General features: G+C 49.3%; 2 protein-coding genes and 1 long non-coding RNA gene across 3 annotated transcripts; all 3 read left to right on the top strand.

Moving 5' to 3' along the window:
* The first annotated feature begins 15,040 nt into the window (after positions 1–15,040).
* LOC125541042 lies at positions 15,041–15,717 on the top strand. The gene is made up of 3 exons (XR_007297432.1): positions 15,041–15,133; positions 15,205–15,346; positions 15,578–15,717. It is a non-coding gene; the product is annotated as an uncharacterized LOC125541042 (long non-coding RNA).
* A 4,113-nt stretch (positions 15,718–19,830) lies between these two features.
* On the top strand, positions 19,831–23,402 carry LOC125541041. Its single transcript, XM_048704535.1, has 5 exons — positions 19,831–19,965; positions 20,085–21,382; positions 22,289–22,444; positions 22,539–22,728; positions 23,035–23,402. Exons 2-5 carry the CDS (start codon positions 20,102–20,104, stop codon positions 23,106–23,108), a joined length of 1,701 nt encoding a protein of 566 aa, XP_048560492.1. The 5' UTR covers positions 19,831–19,965; positions 20,085–20,101; the 3' UTR covers positions 23,109–23,402.
* A 917-nt stretch (positions 23,403–24,319) lies between these two features.
* On the top strand, positions 24,320–25,825 carry LOC125541040 (MEIOTIC F-BOX protein MOF-like). The gene has a single exon (XM_048704534.1). It carries the CDS (start codon positions 24,623–24,625, stop codon positions 25,823–25,825), a length of 1,203 nt encoding a protein of 400 aa, XP_048560491.1. The 5' UTR covers positions 24,320–24,622.
* The last annotated feature ends 444 nt before the right edge of the window (positions 25,826–26,269 follow it).

The raw sequence follows: 26,269 nt of genomic DNA, 5'->3' as shown, positions 1-26,269 counted from the left end.
ACTGTGACGCCCTGCATCCACCACCACGCCGTCGTGCTGCTGGATCTTCATCAACCTCTCCTTCCCCCTTGCTGGATCAAGAAAGGAGGAGACGTCATCCGTCCGTACGTGTGTTGAACGCGGAGGTACCGTCCGTTCGGTGCTAGGATCTCCGGTGATTTGAATCACGTCGTGTTCGACTACATCATCCCCGTTCTTTGAACGCTTCCGCTCGCGATCTACAAAGGTATGTAGATGCATCCGATCACTCGTTGCTAGATGAACTCCTAGATGGATCTTGGTGAAACGAGTAGGAAAATTTTTGTTTTCTGCAACGTTCCCCAACAGTGGCATCATGAGCTAGGTCTATGCGTAGTTCTTCTTGCTCGAGTAGAACACAATTTGTTGTGGGCGTAGATGTTTTCAACTTTCTTGCCGCTACTAGTCTTATCTTGCTTCAACGGAATTGTGGGATGAAGCGGCCCGGACCAACCTTACACGTATGCTTACGTGAGACCGGTTCCACCGACAAACATGCACAAGTTGCATAAGTGGCTGGCGGGTGTCCTGTCTCTCCTAACTTTAGTTGGAGCATTCATGAAAAGGGTCCTTATGAAGGGTAAATAGAAGTTGACAAATCACGTTGTGGCTTTCACGTAGGTAAAACGTTCTTGCTAGAACCCTACTTCAGCCACGTAAAACCTGCAACAACAATTAGAGGACGTCTAACTTGTTTTTGCAGCAAGTGCTTTGTGATATGATATGGCCAAAGTTGTGATGAATGATGAATGATCTATATGTGATGTATGAGATGTTCATGCTATTGTACAAGGAATCACAACTTACATGTCGATGAGTATGACGGTGACAGGATGATCATGGAGCCCCAAGATGGAGATCAAAGGAGCTATGTGATATTGGCCATATCATGTCACTATTATTATTTGATTGCATGTGATGTTATCATGTTTTGCATCTTGTTTACTTAGAACGACGGTAGTAAATAAGATGATCCCTTACAAACAATTTCAAGAAGTGTTCTCCCCTAACTGTGCACCGTTGCTACAGTTCGTCGTTTCGAAGCACCACGTGATGATCGGGTGTGATAGATCCTTACGTTCACATACAACGGGTGTAAGACAGATTTACACATGCAATACACTTAGGTTGACTTGACGAGCCTAGCATGTGCATAGACATGGCCTCGGAACACAGAAGACCGAAAGGTCGAGCATGAGTCGTATAGAAGATACGATCAACATGAAGATGTTCACCGACGTTGACTAGTCCGTCTCACGTGATGATCGGACACGGTCTAGTTAACTCGGATCATGTAATACTTAGATGACTAGAGGGATGTCTAATCTGAGTGGGAGTTCATTAATAATTTGATTAGATGAACTTAATTATCATGAACTTAGTCTAAAATCTTTACAATATGTCTTGTAGATCAAATGGCCAACGTTGTATTCAATTTCAACGCGTTCCTAGAGAAAACCAAGCTGAAAGACGATGGCAGCAACTATACGGACTGGGTCCGGAACCTGAGGATCATCCTCATAGCTGCCAAGAAAGATTATGTCCTACAAGCACCGCTAGGTGATCCACCCGTCCCACAGAACCAAGACGCTATGAACGCTTGGCAGACACGTACTGATGACTACTCCCTCGTTCAGTGCGGCATGCTTTACAGCTTAGAGCCGGGGCTCCAAAAGCGTTTTGAGAGACATGGAGCATATGAGATGTTCGAAGAGCTGAAAATGGTTTTTCAAGCTCATGCCCGGATCGAGAGATATGAAGTCTCCGATAAGTTCTTCAGCTGTAAGATGGAGGAAAATAGTTCTGTCAGTGAGCACATACTCACTATGTCTGGGTTACATAACCGCTTGACTCAGCTGGGAGTTAATCTCCCGGATGACGCGGTCATTGACAGAATCCTCCAGTCGCTTCCACCAAGCTACAAGAGCTTTGTGATGAACTTCAATATGCAGGGGATGGTGAAGACCATTCCTGAAGTATTTGCTATGCTGAAATCAGCAGAGGTAGAAGTCAAGAAGGAACATCAAGTGTTGATGATGAATAAAACCACTAAGTTCAAGAAGGGCAAGGGTAAAAAGAACTTCAAGAAGGACGGCAAGGAAGTTGCTGCGCCCGGCAAGCAAGATGTCGGGAAGAAGTCAAAGAATGGACCCAAGCCTGAGACAGAGTGCTTTTATTGCAAAGGGAAGGGTCACTGGAAGCGGAACTGCCCCAAATACTTAGCGGATAAGAAGGCCGGCAACACCAAAGGTATATTTGATATACATGTAATTGATGTGTACCTTACCAGTACTCGTAGTAACTCCTGGGTATTTGATACCGGTGCCGTTGCTCATATTTGTAACTCACAGCAGGAGCTGCGGAATAAACGGAGACTGGCGAAGGACGAGGTGACGATGCGCGTCGGGAATGGTTCCAAGGTCGATGTGATCGCCGTCGGCACGCTACCTCTACATTTACCTACGGGATTAGTTATAAACCTCAATAATTGTTATTTAGTGCCATGTTTGAGCATGAACATTGTATCAGGATCTCGTTTAATACGAGATGGCTACTCATTTAAATCCGAGAATAATGGTTGTTCTATTTATATGAGAGATATGTTTTATGATCATGCTCCGATAGTCAATGGTTTATTCTTAATGAATCTCGAGCGTATTACTACACATATTCATAGTGTGAGTACCAAAAGATGTAAGGTTCATAATGATAGTCCCACATACTTGTGGCACTGCCGCCTTGGTCACATAGGTGTCAAACGCATGAAGAAGCTCCATGCAGATGAACTTTTAGAGTCTCTTGATTATGAATCATTTGACACGTGCGAACCATGCCTCATGGGAAAAATGACCAAGACTCTGTTCTCAGGAACAATGGAGCGAGCAACCAACTTATTGGAAATCATACATACTGATGTGTGCGGTCCAATGAGTGTTGAGGCTCGCGGTGGCTATCGTTATGTTCTCACCCTCACTGATGACTTGAGTAGATATGGGTATGTCTACTTAATGAAACACAAGTCTGAAACCTTTGAAAAGTTCAAGGAATTTCAGAGTGAGGTTGAGAATCAACGTGACAGGAAAATCAAGTTTCTACGATCAGATCGTGGAGGAGAATACTTGAGTCACGAATTCGGCACACACTTAAGAAAATGTGGAATAGTTTCACAACTCACGCTGCCTGGAACACCTCAGCGTAATGGTGTGTCCGAACGTCGTAATCGCACTCTATTAGATATGGTACGATCTATGATGTCTCTTACCGATTTACCGCTATCTTTTTGGGGCTATGCTTTAGAGACTGCCTCATTCACTTTAAATAGGGCTCCGTCGAAATCCGTTGAGACGACACCGTATGAATTATGGTTTGGGAAAAAACCTAAGCTGTCATTTCTAAAAGTTTGGGGATGCGATGCTTATGTCAAGAAACTTCAACCTGAGAAGCTCGAACCCAAGTCGGAAAAATGCGTCTTCATAGGATACCCTAAAGAAACTATTGGGTATACCTTCTACCTAAGATCCGAAGGCAAGATCTTTGTTGCCAAAAACGGAATCTTTCTGGAGAAAGAGTTTCTCTCGAAAGAAGTAAGTGGGAGGAAAGTAGAACTTGATGAGGTATTACCTCTTGAACCGGCAAATGGCGCAACTCAAGAAAATGTTCCTGAGGTGCCTGCACCGACTAGAGAGGAAGTTATTGATGATGATCAAGATACTTCTGATCAAGCTCCTACTGAGATTCGAAGGTCCACAAGGACACGTTCTGCACCAGAGTGGTACGGCAACCCTATCTTGGAAATCATGTTGTTAGACAACGGTGAACCTTCGAACTATGAAGAAGCGATGGCGGGACCGGATTCCAACAAATGGCTAGAAGCCATGAAATCCGAGATAGGATCCATGTATGAAAACGAAGTATGGACTTTGACTGACTTGCCCGTTGAACGGCGAGCCATAGAAAATAAATGGATCTTTAAGAAGAAGACAGATGCGGATGGTAATGTGACCATCTATAAAGCTCGGCTTGTCGCTAAGGGTTATCGACAAGTTCAAGGGGTTGACTACGATGAGACTTTCTCACCGGTAGCGAAGCTAAAGTCCATCCGAATCATGTTAGCAATTGCCGCATTCTACGATTATGAAATATGGCAAATGGACGTCAAAACAGCATTCCTTAATGGTTTCCTTGAGGAAGAATTGTATATGATGCAGCCGGAAGGTTTTGTCGATCCTAAGAATGCTGACAAGGTGTGCAAGATCCAACGCTCGATTTATGGGCTGGTGCAAGCATCTCGGAGTTGGGACATTCGCTTTGATGAGATGATCAAAGCGTTTGGGTTTACGCAGACTTATGGAGAAGCCTGCGTTTACAAGAAAGTGAGTGGGAGCTCTGTAGCATTCCTCATACTATATGTAGATGACATACTTTTGATGGGAAATGATATAGAACTCTTGGACAGCATCAAGGCCTACTTGAATAAGAGTTTTTCAATGAAGGACCTTGGAGAAGCTGCTTATATATTAGGCATCAAGATCTATAGAGATAGATCAAGACGCCTCATAGGTCTTTCACAAAGCACATACCTTGATAAGATTTTGAAGAAGTTCAAAATGGATCAGTCCAAGAAAGGGTTCTTGCTTGTTTTGCAAGGTGTGAGATTGAGCTCGGCTCAATGCCCGACCACGGCAGAAGATATAGAAGAGATGAGTGTCATCCCCTATGCCTCAGCCATAGGTTCTATTATGTATGCCATGCTATGTACCAGACCTGATGTAAACCTTGCCGTAAGTTTGGTAGGAAGGTACCAAAGTAATCCAGGCAAGGAACACTGGACAACGGTCAAGAATATCCTGAAGTACCTGAAAAGGACTAAGGAAATGTTTCTCGTTTATGGAGGTGACGAAGAGCTCGTCATAAAGGGTTACGTCGATGCTAGCTTCGACACAAATCTGGATGACTCTAAGTCACAAACCGGATACGTGTATATGTTGAATGGTGGAGCAGTGAGCTGGTGCAGCTGCAAACAGAGCGTCGTGGCGGGATCTACATGTGAAGCGGAGTACATGGCAGCCTCGGAGGCAGCACATGAAGCAATATGGGTGAAGGAGTTCATCACCGACCTAGGAGTCATACCCAATGCGTCGGGGCCAATCAAACTCTTTTGTGACAACACTGGGGCTATTGCACTTGCCAAGGAGCCCAGGTTTCACAAGAAGACAAGGCACATCAAGCGTCGCTTCAACTCCATTCGTGAAAATGTTCAAGATGGAGACATAGAGATTTGTAAAGTACATACGGACCAGAATATAGCAGATCCGTTGACTAAACCTCTCCCTAGGGCAAAACATGATCAACACCAGAATTCCATGGGTGTTCGATTCATCACAATGTAACTAGATTATTGACTCTAGTGCAAGTGGGAGACTGTTGGAAATATGCCCTAGAGGCAATAATAAAAGTATTATTATATTTCTTTGATCATGATAATTGTCTTTATTCATGCTATAACTGTATTATCCGGAAATCATAATACACGTGTGAATACATAGACCATAATATGTCCCTAGTAAGCCTCTAGTTGACTAGCTCGTTGTTCAACAGATAGTCATGGTTTCCTGGCTATGGACATTGGATGTCATTTATAACGGGATCACATCATTAGGAGAATGATGTGATGGACAAGACCTAATCCTAAGCATAGCACCAGATCGTGTAGTTCGTTTGCTAGAGCTTTTCCAATGTCAAGTATCTTTTCCTTTGACCATGAGATCGTGTAACTCCCGGATACCGTAAGAGTGCTTTGGGTGTATCAAACGTCACAACGTAACTGGGTGACTATAAAGGTGCACTACAGGTATTTCCGAAAGTGTCTGTTGGGTTGACACGGATCGAGACTGGGATTTGTCACTCCATATAACGGAGAGGTATCACTGGGCCCACTCGGTAATGCATCATCATTATGAGCTCAAGGTGACCAAGTGGTTGATCACAGGATCATGCATTACGGTACGAGTAAAGTGACTTGCCGGTAACGAGACTGAACAAGGTATTGGGATACCAACGATCGAGTCTCGGGCAAGTAACATACCGATTGACAAAGGGAATTGTATACGGGGTTGTTTAATCCTCGACATCGTGGTTCATCCGATGAGATCATCGTGGAGCATGAGGGAGCCAACATGCGTATCCAGATACCGCTGTTGGTTATTGACCGGAGAGTCGTCCCGGTCATGTCTGCATGTCTCCCGAACCCGTAGGGTCTACACACTTAAGGTTCGGTGACGCTAGGGTTGTGAAGATATGTATATGCAGTAACCCGAATGTTGTTCGGAGTCCCGTATGAGATCCCGGACGTCACTAGGAGTTCCGGAATGGTCCGGAGGTAAAGAATTATATATAGGAAGTGCTATTTCGGCCATCGGGACAAGTTTCGGGGTTATCGGTATTGTACCGGGACCACCGGAGGGGTCCCGGGGGCCCACCGGGTGGGGCCACCTGTCCCGAGGGCCACATGGGCTGTAGGGGTTGCGCCTTGGCCTAGATGGGCCAAGGGCACCAGCCCCAAAAGCACATGCGCCTAGGGTTCCACTTAAGGGAAGAGTCCCAATGGTGGAAGGCACCTCTAGGTGCCTTGGGGGGGAGGGAAACCTCCCCTTGGCCGCCGCACCTAGGAGATTGGATCTCCTAGGCTGGCGCACCACCCCCCCTTGGCCCTCCTATATATAGTGGGGGAGAGGAGGGACTTGACACACCAGCCCCTGGCGCCTCCCTCTCTCCCCGTTACGTCTCTCTCTCGCAGTATAGGCGAAGCCCTGCTACTGTGACGCCCTGCATCCACCACCACGCCGTCGTGCTGCTGAATCTTCATCAACCTCTCCTTCCCCCTTGCTAGATCAAGAAAGGAGGAGACGTTATCCGTTCCGTACGTGTGTTGAACGCGGAGGTACCGTCCGTTCGGTGCTAGGATCTCCGGTGATTTGAATCACGTCGTGTTCGACTACATCATCCCCGTTCTTTGAACGCTTCCGCTCGCGATCTACAAAGGTATGTAGATGCATCCGATCACTCGTTGCTAGATGAACTCCTAGATGGATCTTGGTGAAACGAGTAGGAAAATTTTTGTTTTCTGCAACGTTCCCCAACAGATAGAACGTATCCAGCGCCCGCACTATGTCCGCCTTGATGATGTGCCTGCAGCTGGCAAAGAATCTGTTCGTGAACCCGTCCGGCCTCGGCGCCTTGTCCGGTGGTAGGGCCTTGACCACCTTCTCCACTTCTTCCTCCGTGAATGGCAGCTCCAGGTGTGATAGATCGCGCCTTGGTAATCTGAGTGCCTCCAGCCGTAATGCGGTTTCTCTAGTGGAGGCCGAACCCAGCAACCTATCGTAGAACCCATCCACCTCAACAGCGATTTGATCGTGTCCCGTTATCGCCAGCCCGTTCTTCTTGATGGAGGTAATCATGTTTCGGCGTTGCCGGTGTCTTGCGTGTCGGTGGAAAAACTCGGTGTTTGCGTCTCCCTCCTTTAGCTGTAGCATCCGGGATCGTTGTCGTGCTATGGTTCGCTCCAAGGAGCATAACCCTAGGAGTTTCCGTTTGAGGGTTTTCCGGAGTTGAAGTTCTGCCGCCGTTAGTGCTCTGTTATCTGATGCTTGGTCAAGTCTGTATATAAGCTCCATAGCCATGAGGATCTGCATATTTATGTTTCCTATCCACCTGGCGCTCTAGCCCTGGAGTCATTTGGCCGTTGCACGGAGCTTCTTTTCTAAGGTGACAAAAGGATTCCCAGTAGAAGGGATCGAGTGCCACGCCGTATGGACTGTCTCCATGAACCCCTCCGCGTGCGGCCAGGACGCCTCAAACCTGAAGCGATGTCCCATTGGCATGTCCGCGTTTAGGTCGATGAGCATGGGGCAGTGGTCTGAGATAGACGTGCCCATCGCGGAGAGGAAGCAGGATGGGTGGATGTCCTCCCAGCAGTTGGTGGTGAACACGTGATCTAGCTTCTCCAGGGTGGCGTGCTGTCGCTCATTCGACCAAGTGTATTTTCGGTCGCTGAGATAGAGCTCCCTTAGTTCCAACCTATTCAAAGTATTCCGGAAGCGGCCTTTCATTCGCCTGTTTATCGCAGTGTTGTTCTTGTCACACTCGCCTACCAGGAGGTTGAAGTCTCCCGCAAGCATCCACGGCCCAGCGTGCAAGTCCCTTATCTCCACGAGCTCCTCTAGGAATTCCACCTTCTCATGGTCCAGCTATGGGCCATAGACACAGGTAAGCCACCACTCTTGTGCTTCACTGGGCTTTACCAGCATCGTTAATGTGTTTTGCGTGGTATGCAAGTTTGAGAGGGAGACAAGTAGTGCATCCCACGTGATGGCTATGCCGCCACGGGTGCCATCCGTTGGCATGTAGTAGAAGTTTTCAAATCTATTGCCAAGGCATTGACGCATGATATCTACCATTACAATCTCAAGTTTAGTCTCTTGTAGACATACTACCGCCGGTTTCACCATTTGTACCACCTGCCGTATTGCATTCCTCCGTGCCGTTGAGTTCAACCGACGCACGTTCCACACCAATACTTTCAATGGTTGTGCAGCCATGGGGAGGGCCTACAATTGTCCAAGCACCCCTAGAGGCTAGGGGGCCACCACCACTGAGCCTGGCACCTCCTGCAATGGCAGGGCTGATGGCTCCCACCCAAAGAGAGCGAGGATTGCTGCGATGTGCGTGTTAGATAGTGGGCTGGAGAAGAGATCAATATATGCTTGGAGCATCGTGTCACCTATTGTTTCTCCCTCGTGAGCGAGGCACAACTTGCGCATGATTGCCTGCTGCTGCTTGGATGCCACGGAGCCACGTCCAGCCCTCTTGGCAATGCGGACGCTACGTCTGGGTGTGGCCGTTACTAGCTGCTGTCGCTTGGCGGGTCGACGCTTGTGCGCGGTCTCTGGCGGCTTTGAAATCAGTGGAGTAATCGCCCTGGCCACTTGCATGCAGAATTCCCCCAGCTTGGCTTCGGGGGTCATCTTTGATTGCGGTTCCGGGGATCCCACACTCCCCCCCAGTGGCAGCGCTCTGCGCCACCGATCGCGCAGGTAACAGTGGCTCAACTCCATCACCCTCTGAGAGCGAGACCCAGAACATGTCATGCCCAGGCCCCACCATCTGTGATCGTGCCTTGGAAAACTCCTGCATGTGTGAATCCCACTCCTCAAGCTCGCTAAACTGCTCCATGGCGCTTACGTCGGAGATCTGCATGCGTTCTGGTTCTGGCCAGTCAAAAGAGGCAACGTGCCCCCCTACCATTTGTTGCATGGGATCTGTCCCATCCTCCTCGGGTTGTGGGACATTAGATTCATCCGCATGCGTGAACCCACAGGAGTTGCTGGCCAATGGGCAGTCCTGGGGATCCCCTGTCTCTTCCCGTTGTCCCATCCTTCCTGGTCTTGTCCCCATCTGTAGCTCAAGCGAGCCAATCAGGATCCCGCATCCTGTCGGGGTGGGCTCCTCCCTCTGCTCCGCCCGGGCCCGCCACCGGCCAAGCGTGACGATGGTGGCAACTCCACGTGGCCGCCCAGGCGGTGCAGGCCTGATCCGTGGCATGACGCGCCAGAAGACACCAGTTGGGCAGCTCCCGAATGGTCCACCAGGATGTCCGCCTCATTCATGATCTCCTGCCTGTCTTGCCTTTCCACGTGTTGGCCTTGGGTTGGGTTCGTTGGTCTCGTGGCATCCGCGGTCAAGGCCAGCCCGACCGCTCTGGTGGCAATGGGTCCATGCTGCCGACAAATCCGATCGTCACATCCACTTTGATGAAGCAAGTCCCCTTTAGTTTGAAACTGCCCAGCATCCGCGTTCGTTGCCGAGGCCACCGACGAGGCCCCGGTCGCCGGCGATGAGGTGGCATCCGCATCCGAGCTCCCCCCAACATCATTGGCATCATGGTGGCCATCCTGATCTCCTCGAGAACCGTCACAAGCCGACCCGGAGGGGGGCACCGATGGCTCCGGATCGTCTTCTTCATCCACCACCGGCTTCGCCAGCTTGACTATCCTGACGTTGTACCATAGCGCTGACGAGCGCGCCGCCCGTGGCTGATGCCGGCGCCGCCTTGCGTTTGGCTCCACAATGTACAGCCGCCTTTGCGTTGGGAGGCGCTTCGGCTGGTCAGTGCGCAGCCACACTTTGAAGCTAGACATCTCATTGCGGCGCGCTGTGCTGTCCACTACGCCCACTACCAAGCCGAGCCCTCGTAGCACCGAATTCGCCGTCCGCCGTGTCCACGCGTGTGCCGGCACGCCCACAAGCGCCAGTGGCACCAGGAATAGGAGATAAACCCCGGTGGCTTGCCCCTGACGCAGCCATGGCCGCAAGGATAGGGAGAAGCCGGCCAGGGAAGACGGGGACAAGCCACCCTGGCTGACCATCCTATCGCGAACATTCCGGGCACTGCATAGGACGAGGAAATCCTCCGGGTAGAATGGGCGGATCGACATGTCCTGCGGGCCAATGCGGAAATCCTCGTGCAGCGCCGCAGCAACCGCGGCAAGGTGAACATCCGGCCTGGTGCCGGTGATGGTGACCACGACCGCCAAGGACAGTTGTTCCTCCATCTGCCAAAGATCCGCATCTTCTTCCATGTAACAACACTCCACTGATTCCACCGCCTCACGGCGCAGGGACAGGCGATGTCACCGGCTCGAAGGGGACCGAGAAGCCAGGGCCTCCGACGCTCTCCACCGGCCCAGAACGCACCACCTCGCTCCACGGCCGGATAACCCTGATGGCACCCGACGGCGGCGGTCCTGGCGGAGGGGGGGGAGATCCACAGGTGCAGGCGTGCCATTGGACAGCAGCGGCGATAGGGTAGGGGGTCGGCAGGGGGAGGAGGAGGCGCCAGCCCCCCCCCCTCCCGGCCCTCCACCGGCGAAGAGCTCCGCCTTGCCTTGCAGTCCCTGGCAATGTGCCCCAAACCATTGCAGCGAACGCACAAGGTCTCGTTGGGGCAGTCCCGCGAGATGTGGCGGTCATCCCTGCAGTTGTAGCAACATCCATGGAGGGCGACCGGGATGCGTGTCCGCGGCGGCCAGCAGGTGGGAAGGGTCGGCGAGAGTCTCCGCCGCGTAGCAGGCGGGGGTGGGGGGAGGCCGGGCTGCGGGGCCGTCGGCCAGCCCTGGTCTGCCATGCCCCAGCCTGAGCGTGCGGAGGCGTAGGAGGGGAAGGGTTCCTTCTTGTCCCGCCCTGGATGATGGGGCCCATCGCCGTGCCAACGACCTCGGGGACAACGATGGAGGAGCGGAGAGGCGGCCTCGGACGCGCCGATGACGGCCCCGACGAGGAGGAGGAGGCCGAGAGAGAGACCCGCGAAGCCATGGCGGGGGGTGGGGGGAAGGAGGGGTGGACACCGGCGGGGGGGGGGGGGGGGGTGGGAGGGGGGGGGCGCGGGCACCGGAGCGATGGCCGGCGCGGATGGTGGCCGCCGGGACCGGGGAGGCCGCCGGCGCTCAGAGGAGGGAGGCGCTCAGAGGATGACACAATTGTGGTCTCAATGAATAGAAAGTTGAACGGTTATCAACGTTCGGGTTTGCCACCTCTTTGCCATCGGATCGAGTTCATCCAACAATACATATTCAAAGTTATTCGTATACTATATAGGGGTATAGAAATGCTAACTACACAACTGGGAGGACATGTCTGAAGAGATAGTGCCACTCCTGTCATGAGTCCTGTCCTGACCCAACCGGCTAATGGTTTATGCTCCTTCTACAGTATAACAATGTCAAGATCTCGCTCTCGGGCCTGAGGCTTGACACGAGAGCGAGCGATGGCTCGGTCACCACCACACGCTCGCGCCTAGGAACACCGCGCGGTAGCGCACCGGAGTACGTCATGTCTGGCAGTCTCACCCCGAAATGCGACGTGTACAGCTTTGGGGTGGTGTTGTTGGAGATTCTGATCACAGGGATGAAGTGGGTAGACATGAAAAGACCCGTCGAGGAGGAGCGGGACCTGCTAGAGTACGCGCGGCCAAATCTTGAAGACCCACTCCTCAAGCTCGCTAAACTGCTCCATGGCGCTTATGTCGGAGATCTGCATGCGTTCCCGTTCCGGCCAGTCAAAAGAGGCAACGTGGCCCCCTACCATTTGCTACATGGGATCCGTCCCATCCTCCTCGGGTTGTGGGACATTGGATTCGTCCGCATGCGTGAACCCACAGGAGTTGCTGGCCAATGGGCAATCCTGGGGATCCCCTCTCTTCCCGCTGTCCCATCCTTCCTGGTCTTGTCCCCATATGTAGCTCAAGCGAGCCAATCAGGATCCCGCATCCTGTCGGGGTGGGCTCCTCCCTCTGCTCCACCCGGGCACGCCACCGGCCAAGCGTGACGATGGTGGCAACTCCACGTGGCCGCCCTGGCGGTGCAGGCCCGATCCGCGGCACGACGCGCCAGAAGACGCCGGTTGGGCAGCTCCCGAATGGTCCACCAGGATGTCCGCCTCATTCATGATCTCCCGCCTGTCTTGCCTTTCCACGTGTTGGCCTTGGGTTGGGTTCGTTGGTCTTGTGGCGTCCGCGGTCAAGGCCAGCCCGACCGCTCTGGTGGCAGTGGGTCCATGCTGCCGACAAATCCGATCGTCACATCCACTTTGATGACGCAAGTCCCCTTTAGTTTGAAACTGCCCAGCATTCGCGTTCGTTGCCGAGGCCGTCGACGAGGCCCCGGTCGCCGGCGGTGAGGCGGCATCCGCATCCGAGCTCCCCCCAGCATCATTGGCATCAGGCGGCCATGCTGATATCCTCGAGAACCGTCACCGGCCGACCCGGAGGAGGGCACCGATGGCCCGGTCGGGCTCGCCGGCGGCGAGAGCTCCGGATCGTCTTCTTCATCCACCACCGGCTCCGCCAGCTTGACTATCCTGACGTTGTACCACAGCGCCGACGAGCGCGCCGCCCGTGGCTGATGCCGGCGCCGCCTTGCGTTCGGCTCCTCGATGTACAGCCGCCTTTGCATTGGGAGGCGCTTCGCTGGTCAGTGCGCAGCCACACTTTGAAGCTAGACATGTCATCGCGGCGCGCTGTGCTGTCCACTACGCCCACTACCAAGCCGAGCCCTCGTAGCACCGAATTCGCCGTCCGCCGTGTCCACGCGTGTGCCGGCACGCCCACGAGCACCAGTGGCACCAGGAATGGGAGAGAAACCCTGGTGGCTTGCGCCTGACGCGGCCATGGCCGCAAGGATAGGGAGAAGCCGGCTGGGGAAGACGAGGACAAGCCACCTTGACTAACCATCCTATCGCAAACATTCCGGGCACTGCACAGGACGAGGAAATCCTCCGGGTAGAATGGGCAGATTGACATGTCCTGCGGGCCAATGCAGAACTCCTCGTGCAGCGCCGCAGCAACCGCGGCGAGGTGAACAACCGGCCTGGTGCCGGTGATGGTGACCACGACCACCAAGGACAGTTGTTCCTCCATCTGCCAAAGATCCGCATCTTCTTCCATGTAACAACACTCCACTGATTCCACCGCCTCACGGCGCAGCTTCGGCGTGAGCACGGGCGCAGGGACAGGCGATGTCGCCGACTCGAAGGGGACCGAGAAGCCAAGGCCTCCGACGCTCTCCACCGGCCCAGAACGCACCACCTCGCTCCACGGCCGGATAACCCTGATGGCACCCGACGGCGGCGGCCCTGGCGGGGGGGGGATCCACAGGTGTAGGCGTGCCATTGGACGGCAGCGGCGATAGGGTAGGGGGTCGGCAGGGGGAGGAGGAGGCGCCAGCACCCCCCTCCCGGCCCTCCACCGGCGAAGAGCTCCACCTTGCCTTGCAGTCCCTGGCAATGTGCCCCCAACCATTGCAGCGAACGCACAAGGTCTCGTTGGGGCAGTCCCGCGAGATGTGGCGGTCATCCCTGCAGTTGTAGCAACATCCATGGAGGGCGACCGGGATGCGTGTCCGCGGCGGCCGGCAGGTGGGAAGGGTCGGCGAGAGTCTCCGCCGCGTAGCAGGCGGGGGTGGGGGGAGGCCGGGCTGCGGGGCCGTCGGCCAGCCCTGGTCTGCCATGCCCCAGCCTGAGCGTGCGGAGGCGCAGGAGGGGTGGACACCGGCGCCGGAGTGGCGGCCGGTGGGAGGGGGGTGGGCGCCGGCACCGGAGTGGTGGTCGGCGCGGATGGTGGCTGCCGGGACCGGGGAGGCCGCCGGTGCTCAGAGGATGATACAATTGTGGTCTCAATGAATAGAAAGTTGAACGGTTATCAATATTCGGGTTTGCCACCTCTTTGCCATCGGATCGAGTTCATCCAACAATACATATTCAAAGTTATTTGTATACTATATAGGGGTATAGAAATGCTAACTACACAACTGGGAGGACATGTCTGAAGAGACAGTGCCACTCCTGTCATGAGTCCTGCCCTGACCCAACCGGCTAATGGTTTATGCTCCTTCTACAGTATAACAATGTCAAGATCTCGCTCTCGGGCCTGAGGCTTGACACGAGAGCGAGCGACGGCTCGGTCACCACCACACGCTCGCGCCTAGGAACACCGCACGGTAGCGCACCGGAGTACGTCATGTCTGGCAGTCTCACCCCGAAATGTGACGTGTACAGCTTTGGGATGGTGTTGTTGGAGATTCTGATCACAGGGATGAAGTGGGTAGACATGAAAAGACCCGTCGAGTACGCGCGGCCGAATCTTGAAGACCCGGTTAAACTGGCAGGGTTCATGGATAAAGCATTGAAGGGCATCTACCCAGTGGCAGCGGCACACAAGGCTGCCTTGGTCACATACAGGTGCCTCCATGTCAAACCCGAGAACAGGCCGGACATGTCGGACGTCGTGGAGGCGCTCGATCAGCTTACCGACGCTGCCATCAAGGAGGATCAGTTGCCTGTGCCGGCGCCTGTGTCACCCAACTCCAACCTACATAGGTTCACCTTCGCTGAGTTGAGCGCCGCGACCGGAGGGTTCGCCTCCAGAAACAAAATCGGCAGTGGCAGTTTCGGGACGGTGTACAGGGGATCCCTCGAGGACGGCATCCCGCCGGGGCTCCGTGCGCAGCCCGTCGCAGTCAAGAGAGCGCGGGCAGACAACTACCACTCCGAGGAACATCTGGTATGTAGGTATAGATAGTGTACGTGATCGATTAGTGGATGTCTCTAATTGACTTCCTTCAATGTGGCTAGAAAGATTCGATATTCCTGGGGGAGCTGCAGCCGCGGCAGCCGAGCCTGGTGAAGATGATCGGCTACTGCTACGAGGGGTTGCACAGGCTTCTCGTCTACGAGCTAATGGACCATGGCAGCTTGGCAAACTACCTCTCTAATGGTAAGTCAGTATGCTGGAAACCTCCCAATGAACGTGTTGAGTCTAACCCACATTTACAAAAGTAATACTTCTTTGAAAGTGATTTGTGGTGCGTGCCGAGCATGATTATGATTAATGATTTCTGCTACTAAAACTAAAATGGAATAAGTTAATTTCCCGGTGATAAGTACCTGCAAAATAATTTCATGTGATATCTATCGGTAAAATAATATTATGTTTAATATGTTTTAGATATTCGTGTTGTGTTGTCATTGTCAACACGATTAAGCATTGCTCTAGCTACCGCGAAAGGGTTGTTGTCCCTCCACGGTGAAGAGAAGCCATTGATCTCCAGCATATTTAACGCCTCCAACATCTTACTAGACTCGGTGATCATTCTTCCTCTTTTCCATGTGATTATTTATTTATGTCATATGCACGGAATTTCGAGAGGATGCCTATTTTTTTATAAAAGAAGCTTTGCATCCTAATTTCGTTGGAATAAAATTGATAGTACAACACTCCCAACATTTTTGTTTGTTTGACCGTGTTCACTAGCCAACAATTGGAAAGAAAGAAACAACCACCTAGCCCGGGAGGAGAGTACAACAATTAACAAGACTATATATACTTAGAACCATTCGGCATTTGGCAACTGTGAAAACATCCACCATGTGGGACACTTCCACTTGAAAAATTAAGACTTACCACTACATCAAGAAACTAAAATGGTATAAAGCATGACAAAACCATTATCAAACCCATTGTCATCCATAGTAGCTCCCTAATCATTACAGAGACAAAGCGCCTTGCAATTTCCTTCATCAGCTTCATTACCCAACCTTGCTTGCCGTTGAAAAAAATTGTGGCCACTATAAGGAGCTTTGCTCCGTTGCATCGCAACTTTAGAAGTACTTACATTTGTAAGTTACACAAAAAGAATCGTTGGGGTAAATTCCTCAAAAGCGGGTATCATTTCTAGCTATCCACAAAACCCTGATAACAACAACACATCTAAAACAATAAGCCTAGCTTTAGCCGTGAAGTTGTTTGCTACGCTGCATTGCAACTTTAGAAATATTTACTTATGTAAGTTAGACCAAAAAGATATGTAATCAGCTATAGTAAATACTATACCGATAGAATCATTAGGATAAATTCCTCTAAAGCAGGCATCATTTCTAGCTTTAGCCGTGAAGTTGTTAACCCATGTAGGTAGCATACTAAAATTGACATGAGCAACTCTTAGGTTAAAAGTGCACAAAGCTACTCCCGAGGTATATCTGGCCATTGGACAAGTAAAGAAAAAGTGTCAATTCTTTCTTCCCTAATACCAAACAGACATTTGTCATTCTAGTCTATCCCCTATTTAGTGAAGCATCTCTAGTTAGAGTGCTCTTAAGAAAAGCAATCCGTAGAAACACCTCGATTTTCAATGGCATTTTCTAAACCAAATATCCTCAAACGTAAAAGCTACTTGCATAGGTGCATAATATACATTGAACACTAAATTATCCAGGAGAACAAAGACTCTGAATAGATTCTTCATCGTCGCCACTGATAGAGAAGCCATCAAACAATTTGATTAAATCACACCACATCACAGCTAAACCCCCACAAAATTCTTCTGGAATTTAGACTCCCCGCCATTCATAGAGAAGTCTAGTAGGAGTGATGTTCTTACTATGTGACAAATTATATGGCCTAGCATATTTGGAATACATGGATTTATCACCAATCCACCAATCCTCTCATAACCTAGTCCTTGAGGATAACTTGTTTGAACTAGCACAATAGTTGTTGTATGTTCTCATTCTAAAGTTAGTGCACCATTCAGGTAAGTAAATATTAGTAGGCACACAGGTAGCATGTTGCAAGAAAGGAAAAAGCAACAGCTAGGGCTTCGCATCTCGTTCTGTTAGCCAACGTCAAATCTTTATACCCATGACTTACAGTTGTGTTTTGCATAAAAATTGACATGAGATTAGAGGATGTGCTTGCATGGGCTTGTCCGTTTGCACACGAATGTGTGTCTTCTTAATTTACTTCTGCAATCATGATTTTTTCCATTTGACAAGAATTTGCATTTTTGTTTATGCACTGAAAGAGTCATGGACATCGTCATTAAGCATTTTTTTCAACATGGCCACTGGAAAGGCCATTGATATTAACTGGCTAGACCCAACATACACTCGCTAATGATTTTCACTTTTTGTACACTTCAGTATAACAATGTCAAGCTTTCGGACCTGTGGTTCGCCAGGAAATATGGGAAAGGTGACGACTCTAACGAGTACACACTCATGACAAGTGGGTACGGCTGTGCGCCGGAGTACGTCATGTCTGGGGACTTCACTATGAAGTGCGACGTGTACTGCTTCCGGGTGGTGTTACTAGAGATCCTAACCAGGCAGAGGTTGGATTGGGTGACGCGAGCTTCAGAACAGAACCTGCAGAATCTACGACCGCGTCTGAGAGACCCGCTCGAGCTGGGGAGGGTCATGGACCCGGTGTTGAAAGACATTTACCCAGTCGCAGCGGCACATGAAGCTTGCATGGTCGCGTATAGGTGCCTTCACGCAAGCCCCGAGAAACGTCTAAGCATGCTAGCTGTTGTGGAGGCGCTTGATTTGCTTGTTCGTGCCACCACCACAGACGAGGTCAATGTTGGACAGACAAACACAAGGACGTGATCATGAGCTGAGCTTTGTCATAATTTCCATGTAAATATGTTAGTCCGATCTCTATGTTCTTGTAAATTATGTACACACGATCATTGTCGTTATGTTTATATTTATGTACTATGGCGTGTTTGCATGTTTAATTCACTATGTTGTTTCTCTCTTATGGATACATTAAAAAAAAAGACATCCAAAAAGGCATATTATATCTGATATTTAGCAAGGAAAATACTAGACAATACAATTGAAACACAACTGGATAGTACAAAATAAAATTACATTGCCAACATACTACTCCCTCCATTACATATCTAGTTGTGTCTCACTACTTAGTTTGGCCATTAGAAGTTACAACTGCTCAAAAATGCCATTACATATCTAGAAAATGTCATTGTTCCCCTAGATGTTTGCTCAAAATGCCATTAGACATCGTTATTGTAAGGTCAACTCCATTGACCATGTTATATGACAAAAATACCCCTAAGCCCACATTCACTCTCTCTATCTCACAATGATATGTGTGGCCCCCACTTATTAGGAGTAAGCAAGCGAATAATTTTATAGGAAAATAGGAACGTTGTTGGGATCAAGTAGGACGCACACATTATTGTAGTGAGATAAAGGGAGAGTTGACATGTTCGTCCATAGGTATTTATGCCACTACAACATGGCAAACGAGATTTGAGTTGACAATAATGATGTCTAGTGGTATTTTTGAGCATGCGCCTTACGAAGCGATATCATTTTTGAGCAGTTGAAATTCTTAGTGGCAAAATTAAGCAGTGCGACACAACTAGTGGCATAAATGATAAAAACGCTACAAAATAAGTGCCGCTGATTTAATACAAAGTTAGTACAACATTATACCAAATTAGCGACACTTTTTTTGGGATAAAGGGGGTATTATTCTTTTTCCTTCGATTGTACGACACTCGAGGAGAGATTGAAAATGCACTAAACCAGTAGTAAAAGAAGGGGATATTTGCAAACGCCTTCGTCGTACCATGCTTTAAAGACCGCAATAACCACTCGTCCCTTGCGAGGAGATCTAGAAGTCGTTGACGAAACATCAGTTGGAGCATCATCCCATGCAAAACAAACTTGCAATCCGTCACCATCGTTTTAGAGGGTTGGATAAACTAGACCAAGCAATAGAACAACACAAAATAAGATGTCAAAGTCGTCGCACCAATGGCTAGCCAATTGCTCTGCTTGAATGACACACCAAAAGCCAAGATCTGAAGAGAGACAAGATATCCGAGGATACAAACTCTCATAGACCCCTTCACACCGGAACGGATATCATTGAGGTAGGGAGAGACCAAAGAGATCTTATTCCTACACGTCATTACCGCCGCCTCCTTGATGCCGCCGAAAAGTATGAGGCATGCAATGGCGTTTTGACCTTGGAATATATTTTTTCTAGCCCCCCCCCCCACCCCCCTATACAAAAAAAACTCACATATAAGTCCTCTTTAAACCTTTTGTTAAAACCAATGTGTATCACTTGAACGGGTTTATGGCTCCTGATGCGCAATTTTTGAGTTAATTAATGGACAAAAGTGTGCATCTGTCCAAGTTTATGGTCCAATTGGACAATTTATTAGTCCAGAATGTTCTAGGTAAAAGCACATTGGGTCATCGCTTGGAAGCAGTAGAATGCATTAGCTTTATTTTTGGAGAAATTTTCATAGTACTTTTTTCAGAGAAATAGATTTTTTTAGGGGATTCAGAGAAATAGATTTTTTTGAGGAAATTCAGAGAAATAGATGGATTAGCTAACTGGGCCACCCTTTTGGTAACACACGCGACAGAATGCTCAAAGGCCCATCGACCCAAGCAGCAGCCGCCGCCCCCATTTGCTGCGGGGGAGAAGGCGAGTCGCGATCGAACTCCATCCCCAAAATTTCGAATTTGAAAAGCGGCGAAGAACTCCACGCCATTTCGACGAATCTCTCCGTAAGTTGGATCCCTTCGTCCCTCAACCCCTCTAGATCCGATCCAATCTCCGTACGCATATTCCTCCATGGATTTTCCTGCGTAATCTTTACGCCGGGTGCCCGTGAACCTGTACGCAGGCCATCTGCTCGACGAAATGCGCCGGACAACCTCCCGGCGCTGGGGGCCTTACCGCCGCGCTGGCCAGACGTCAGCCTCCGGCGCCGGCGCCAGCGCCGTCACTGTCGACCGCCTCAGCGCCCTACCGGACGCGCTCCTGCACCACATCATGTCGTTCCTGAAGGCGTGGGAGGTGGTGCCCACCTGCGTGCTCGCGCGGCGCTGGCGCCACCTCTGGGCGTCCGCGCCCTGCATCGACCTCCGCGTGCGCCACTCCTCCTTCCGCGATGCCAACCCGCCGGAGGAGTTCCGTGACTTCGTGGACAGCCTCTTCCTCCACCGTGATGTGTCCGCGTCGGTGGACACGCTCCGCCTGCGGTCCAGCGATGACTATGTGGGCTTCGACGAGAAAGATGCCAACTCGTGGATCAGGACTGCTATCGGCCGCAAAGCGCGGGTTATTCATCTTGTTGGACATCGTAAGGGAGTCGCGTCACTGGACCGCGTGCCCTTCGTCTCTTGCCATCTCAAGATCTTGAAGTTGTCGTATGCCATGCTCGACGATAGGATCCTTGGACAGCTTTCTTCTAGTTGCAAATCCTTGGAAGAGCTGGATCTGAAGGATTGCTTGGTCACTGGCCCTGGGATTGTGTCTACCTCTTTGAAGACTTTAATCATGCTCAAATGCACGTTCAACTGGGAATTCTTGATCACTGCTCCGAACCTTGTGCTTCTGCGCCTCATCACGCCTTCCGTCCGAGTTCCGTCATTTATGAACTTTGGGTCACTGGTCACAAGCACCATCATACTTGACGATTCTCTCTTGTGTGATGATTTTGGATACATCAGTGATGAAGATAATTTTGATGAAACTACTGATGATGATAACCACAACGATGATAAGAGTGAGAACTATAAGATTCATGATGACTGTTCCTTGAGTGATGATGATTTTGGATACATCAGTGATGATAATTTTGGATACATCAGTGATGATAACTTTGGATGCATCAGTGATGATGGCGATTTTGATAAGTTTGGATTTGGATATGGTTTTCCTAAAGGAAGATATGGACACAGCCGTTACAAGGATAATTACGATTATGGTAGCGATATTGATAGTGATGACAATACCTATGAATACAGTGAGATTGCAAATGATGCAAAGTATGGCTACAAAGGGGCCAAGCTTTCCAGTGAAGATGGTAAGTATGGTGGAAACAGTGGTGGAAATTATAGTAAGATTCTAGGTGGCCATAATATGCTTGAGAGCCTTTCTACTGCTACAAGCTTGGAGTTGTTAACTGATGCTGGAGAGGTATATCTATCACCATCATTTACTGATCTGTCTCTTTCCTCTCTTATTTTCTATTTATATTTTCCACAGACCGTAGTTATCATGGGACATGTTTTCCGGACGTTTCAGAAAGAAACGTCGTGTTCCCTTGAACAGAATACATGTGTCGAACAAACACATTTCTGACCTTCTGCTCTAGTGTCAATACCTGGTTACAGAGTTTAAATTAATAAAGTAGTACTAGTTTGCTTAATCATCAAATGTAGTAGTAGGGAATCAGTTAGATGAAAGACTGTAGATTCGAGGGAGCATTGTTCACCATTTACGTTCTCATAGGATTGTTTGTCGTGTTTCTCTTTGTTGCAACAGTGTATCTTTTCAACAGATTAACTATATATAATGTAAAAAAACTGATTAATTATATCCAGTCATTATTAGAGAGTCTAAGGCCGATGTTCCTTCAGTTACTAGAAAACTGATTAAGGAATTTTGTAGGAATTCTATAGGATAAGATTTCTAAAGGAAAATTTCATATAGAACCGTTTGGTTTGTAGGAATGGATTCTTATTTCTATGTAGGATCTGTTCCTATCCTTCACATTTCAAAGGGGAAAAACATTAGCTCATACCTAATGGAAAATTTTCTATCCTATGAACCTAGTGACATCTCTTTTTCCTATAGGAACTGAGATGCATGTCATCTCACTTCCTATGACTTTTCTATTCTTATGATTTTCCTATCCTATGAACCAAAGGAGGCCTAATTATATGTTATATGTTGTTTTACCTTCTTTTTTGAGATGGGTTTCTTTGTTTTATTATTTCTGTTTAATAAACCACTCGTATGCAGTTTGTATTGTGAGAACTGAGAAGTTGATTCGACTTACTACTGTTCTTTGCTAAATACTCTTTTGGCTGCAATATGAAGGTGGCTCTGAGTAGGGAATTGAAAAGGTGTCCAACTTTTAGCAACCTGAAGACCCTGTCCCTTGGTGAATGGTGTATGGCTGCTGATTTTGATGCATTAATTTTCTTGCTACAGCATTCACCTAATATAAAGAGGCTTTTTCTCCAACTTAAATTGGTATGTGTGATTACATATTTGGTGTATGCTACTTGATCCTTGACTTTATTTTTCTGATCGCATGCTTAATAACAATTTGGTTAATGTGCTAAAGAACTTCGGCATGAGGAAGGCATTGGAAACAGGTATCAAGCTTGAGAGGAGATCATTTACTTGCAAAGACCTTAGAATGGTTAAGATCAAATGTTCAAAGGATGATGGGAGAGTCCATACCTTGGCACATATGTTCAGCGCAAATGGTATACCCCTTCAGTATATTTATGTGCGTCGGAGCGGGAATGCTCGTGAGTCATACCTTCTCTTCATATACCATTTTGTATTTACTTCCAATATCAGTACATCCTTACTGGTTTGTTGGTTTATATGTTCATGTGCTATTTACTGAGATGTAATGACACACATTGCCATGTTCTTGAAAAGCTAAATATGTTTTTAGGTGGCATATGATCTGCTTAGTGTTTCATCAATATTCTATTACATGAGATGTGTATTCTATTAATTACATGAGATGTGTATTCTATTAAATTAGAAGATGTTCTTTCATACATGGTCCTAATCTATAGTCATCTACTTTCTGATATTTCTACCAGATCTCCGCGGCCAAAAGTTTATGAGGGAACTCGCCAAGCAAGAACTGGATGAATGTGGGGACGACTGGATGTAACATGACATCCAGAAGTTTATGAGGGGTCTTCTAGATAATAAATCCTGCCGCGATCGAACCATGCATTATGTAGTTAGCAAGGACCTAGTAAGAACCCTTGATCTCCATGAGGTACTGATGATGCTTTCAAAGCTTCACTGGATCCTTTGACGTCTTTTTTTAGTAGCATGGATGATGGAACTATTTATCAGTACAAATCGTTGGGATGTTCTTCCTAGAATCCCGTGGGATGAGTTCATATGTGTGTTCTGTAGTAACTTTGCTTTCTTACCGGAATAGAAACAAAATTATGGATGCTCCTTGCCTGAATTGTGGTACAGCGGAGATACGCTTTGTTATTTCACTCCGACAGTATGACTGTAGGGTTCATTGTCAGGTTTTTTTTTATCTTCATAAGTTTAGTAGTATATTGAAATATGTTTTAACTGTAGTAAAAAGGAAATAAACTTCATATGCAACAGGTAGAATATTGAGGTAAGCTTCATGCTCTGCAATCATGTGTGCCTACCACTATGAGCAGCGAGGTATTTTCGCTCTGAATAACAAATACCAACACACCTGAAAAAATGCAGAGTGTTTTTTAATTGAAAATGACACAGTTAATAAGAGAGTGAATTCCAATGTTTACCCACTGTTTTTGTATTTGTGATAGTATTTACTCCATTTAAATTTTCCGCCACATTGTACCTCAAAATATGATGCAGTCAAGTGAGCTGGGGTGGTTTTATGGCCTTTGCTGGCAGAAGGAGATTTAAGAGCAAACATAGTAGAGTCGCCACACTATGCATCTGAAGGCCGGTGTGAGCGCGACGTCCATTTTCTGCTAGGCTGCTATCGACATCGAGTCAAAATACTCAAGGGCGGCGGGCCCGTCCAACGACTGATTCAGCTTTACGGTGTGCGTCGTCCTTGATCCACTCAAAGTAGTCCCATACCCTCTCCCAGAACTCTCTCGGTGCGTGCCGGGGAGGACGTGGCCGCACCGACATGCTCGATGAGGTTGAGTGTGGCGGCGGGGACTAAGGAGGGTTGAGAGGGAGCGGGCTGTCGGCCAGTGAAGGGAGCGGATAAGGTGAGTGTGTCGGTGATGGGATCGAGGAGACGGGGACAGAGGTTGAATGTGGTGCTGATCCGTAACTCTAATTCCGTACGAAGCTGTCCGTAGGTCTAGCGTCTCTCAGTATACACTGCCCACAATTTAGTTTAATTTTTTGAATGTTGACAATGCCACAAATTTACAAAACGGGGATACAAGTGGAGTTCACTTTCAATAAAAAAAGACTTGGGAGTTTACGCCATCCCACTCGACAATTCACTCCCAAGCAGCCGCACACCGAAACCGAGAAAGCGGCAACAGACTCCGCCCATTTCGCTGAGTTTCTCTTCGTAAGTTCCATTCCTCCCCCGATCTCGTCTCCGTCCGTATGCATATCCTCCCGGGATTTCAAAATCCCGACTGACGAGGCTGCGGCGGGGTGACCCTAAACCCCGGTGCAGGTCTTCTGCTTGACGAAATGCGCCGGAGCACCACCCAGCGCCCGGGGCCGCGCCGCGGCGCCGGCCTCAAGCCCGACCGCCTCAGCGCCCTCCCGGACGCGCTCCTGCACCACATCATGTCGTCTCTCAAGGCGTGGGAGGCGGTCCGCACCTGCGTGCTCGCGCGGCGGTGGCGCCACCTCTGGGCTTCCTCGCCCTGCGTCGACCTCCGCGTGCGCCACTCCTCCGGCCGCGACGCCGACTCGCCGGAGGAGTTCCGCCACTTCGTGCACCGCCTCTTCCTCCTGCGCGACGCGGCGGCGCCCGTGGGCACGCTCCGCCTGCGGTCCGGCGACGAGGACGCCGGCTACGACGAGGACGACGCCAACGCGTGGATCACGGCCGCCATCAACCGCAACGCGCGGGTCATCCATCTCGCCGGGCATCGCTCGGAGATCGCATCGTTGGACCGCGTGCAGTTCGTCTCCTGCCACCTCAAGGTGCTGAAGCTGTCGTATGCTAGGCTCGACGACAGGGTCCTCAAGCAGCTCTCTTCCAGCTGCAGGTCTTTGGAGGAGCTGGATCTCAAGGATTGCCTAGTGACGGGCGCCGGGATTGTGTCTGCCTCTTTGAAGACTTTGATCATGCTCAAGTGCAAGACCAACTGTGCCTTCTCCGTCGCTGCTCCGAGCCTCCTAATTCTGCGCGTCACCACGCCTTACGTCCGAGTCCCATCGTTCAAGAACTTGGGGTCACTGGTCACAGGCATTATCATACTGGATGACTCTTTCTTGGGTGATGACTTTGAACACATCAGTGATGAAGATGACTGTGATGGAACTACTGATGATGACGGGGGTGATGGCGATGATAATGATTGGACAGAGAGCTCTAAGATTCATGATTACTCTTCCTTGGGTGATGATTTTGGATATGATCATTTTATAAGGTTTGGATATGGACATACTTTTGCTGAAGAAAGTTACACGCAGGGTCGTTACAAGGATAATTTTGATTATGGTAGTGATATCGACAGCGATGACAATACCTATGAATACAGTGAGATTGCAAATGATGCAAAGTATGGCTGCAAAGGTAAAGGCCAGCTTTCCAGTAAAGATGGTAACTATGGTGGAAACAGAGAATGCAATGGCAGGAAGATTTTAGGTGGACGTCATATTCTTGAGTCTCTTTCAAGTGCTAGAACTTTGGAGCTGTTGACTGATGCTGGAGAGGTATAGCTGTCATCACCTTTTACTGATCTTTCTGTCTTTTATTTAGTACGAAAATTTCCTTGATATAGCCATAATTGCTTTTTAACAGCCTTTTCTGATGTTTGCAAAAGAATTTTATGTTGCTCCCAACATAACACATATATGTCCAATGTGCACATTTCGTACATAGGTAGCAACCTCTGGTTAGCACAGTTGACTTGGAGAAGAGTTCAGAATTCAGATCAAGAAATTAGTACGAGCTCATTTCACCATCAAAGTAGTACGAGGTTGACTCGGAGATAGCCTCCATTGTGGTCGAACTTAGCAATCTACACCTCCTTATCAATCATCCGTGCTATTGGGAGGCTCCATGCTTCATCTCTCAGGTTGTAGGGTAAATTCAAAACCCTAGCCCAAACTTATAGTCGATCAAACATGACCTCATCAGGGCGCATGCACTCTTCGAACTCG

Source organism: Triticum urartu, chromosome 2 (genome assembly GCF_003073215.2).
Source record: "Triticum urartu cultivar G1812 chromosome 2, Tu2.1, whole genome shotgun sequence".
NCBI lineage: Eukaryota > Viridiplantae > Streptophyta > Magnoliopsida > Poales > Poaceae > Triticum > Triticum urartu.
Note: the sequence above shows the minus strand (reverse complement) of the source record. Positions and strands in the feature narration are given on the sequence as shown.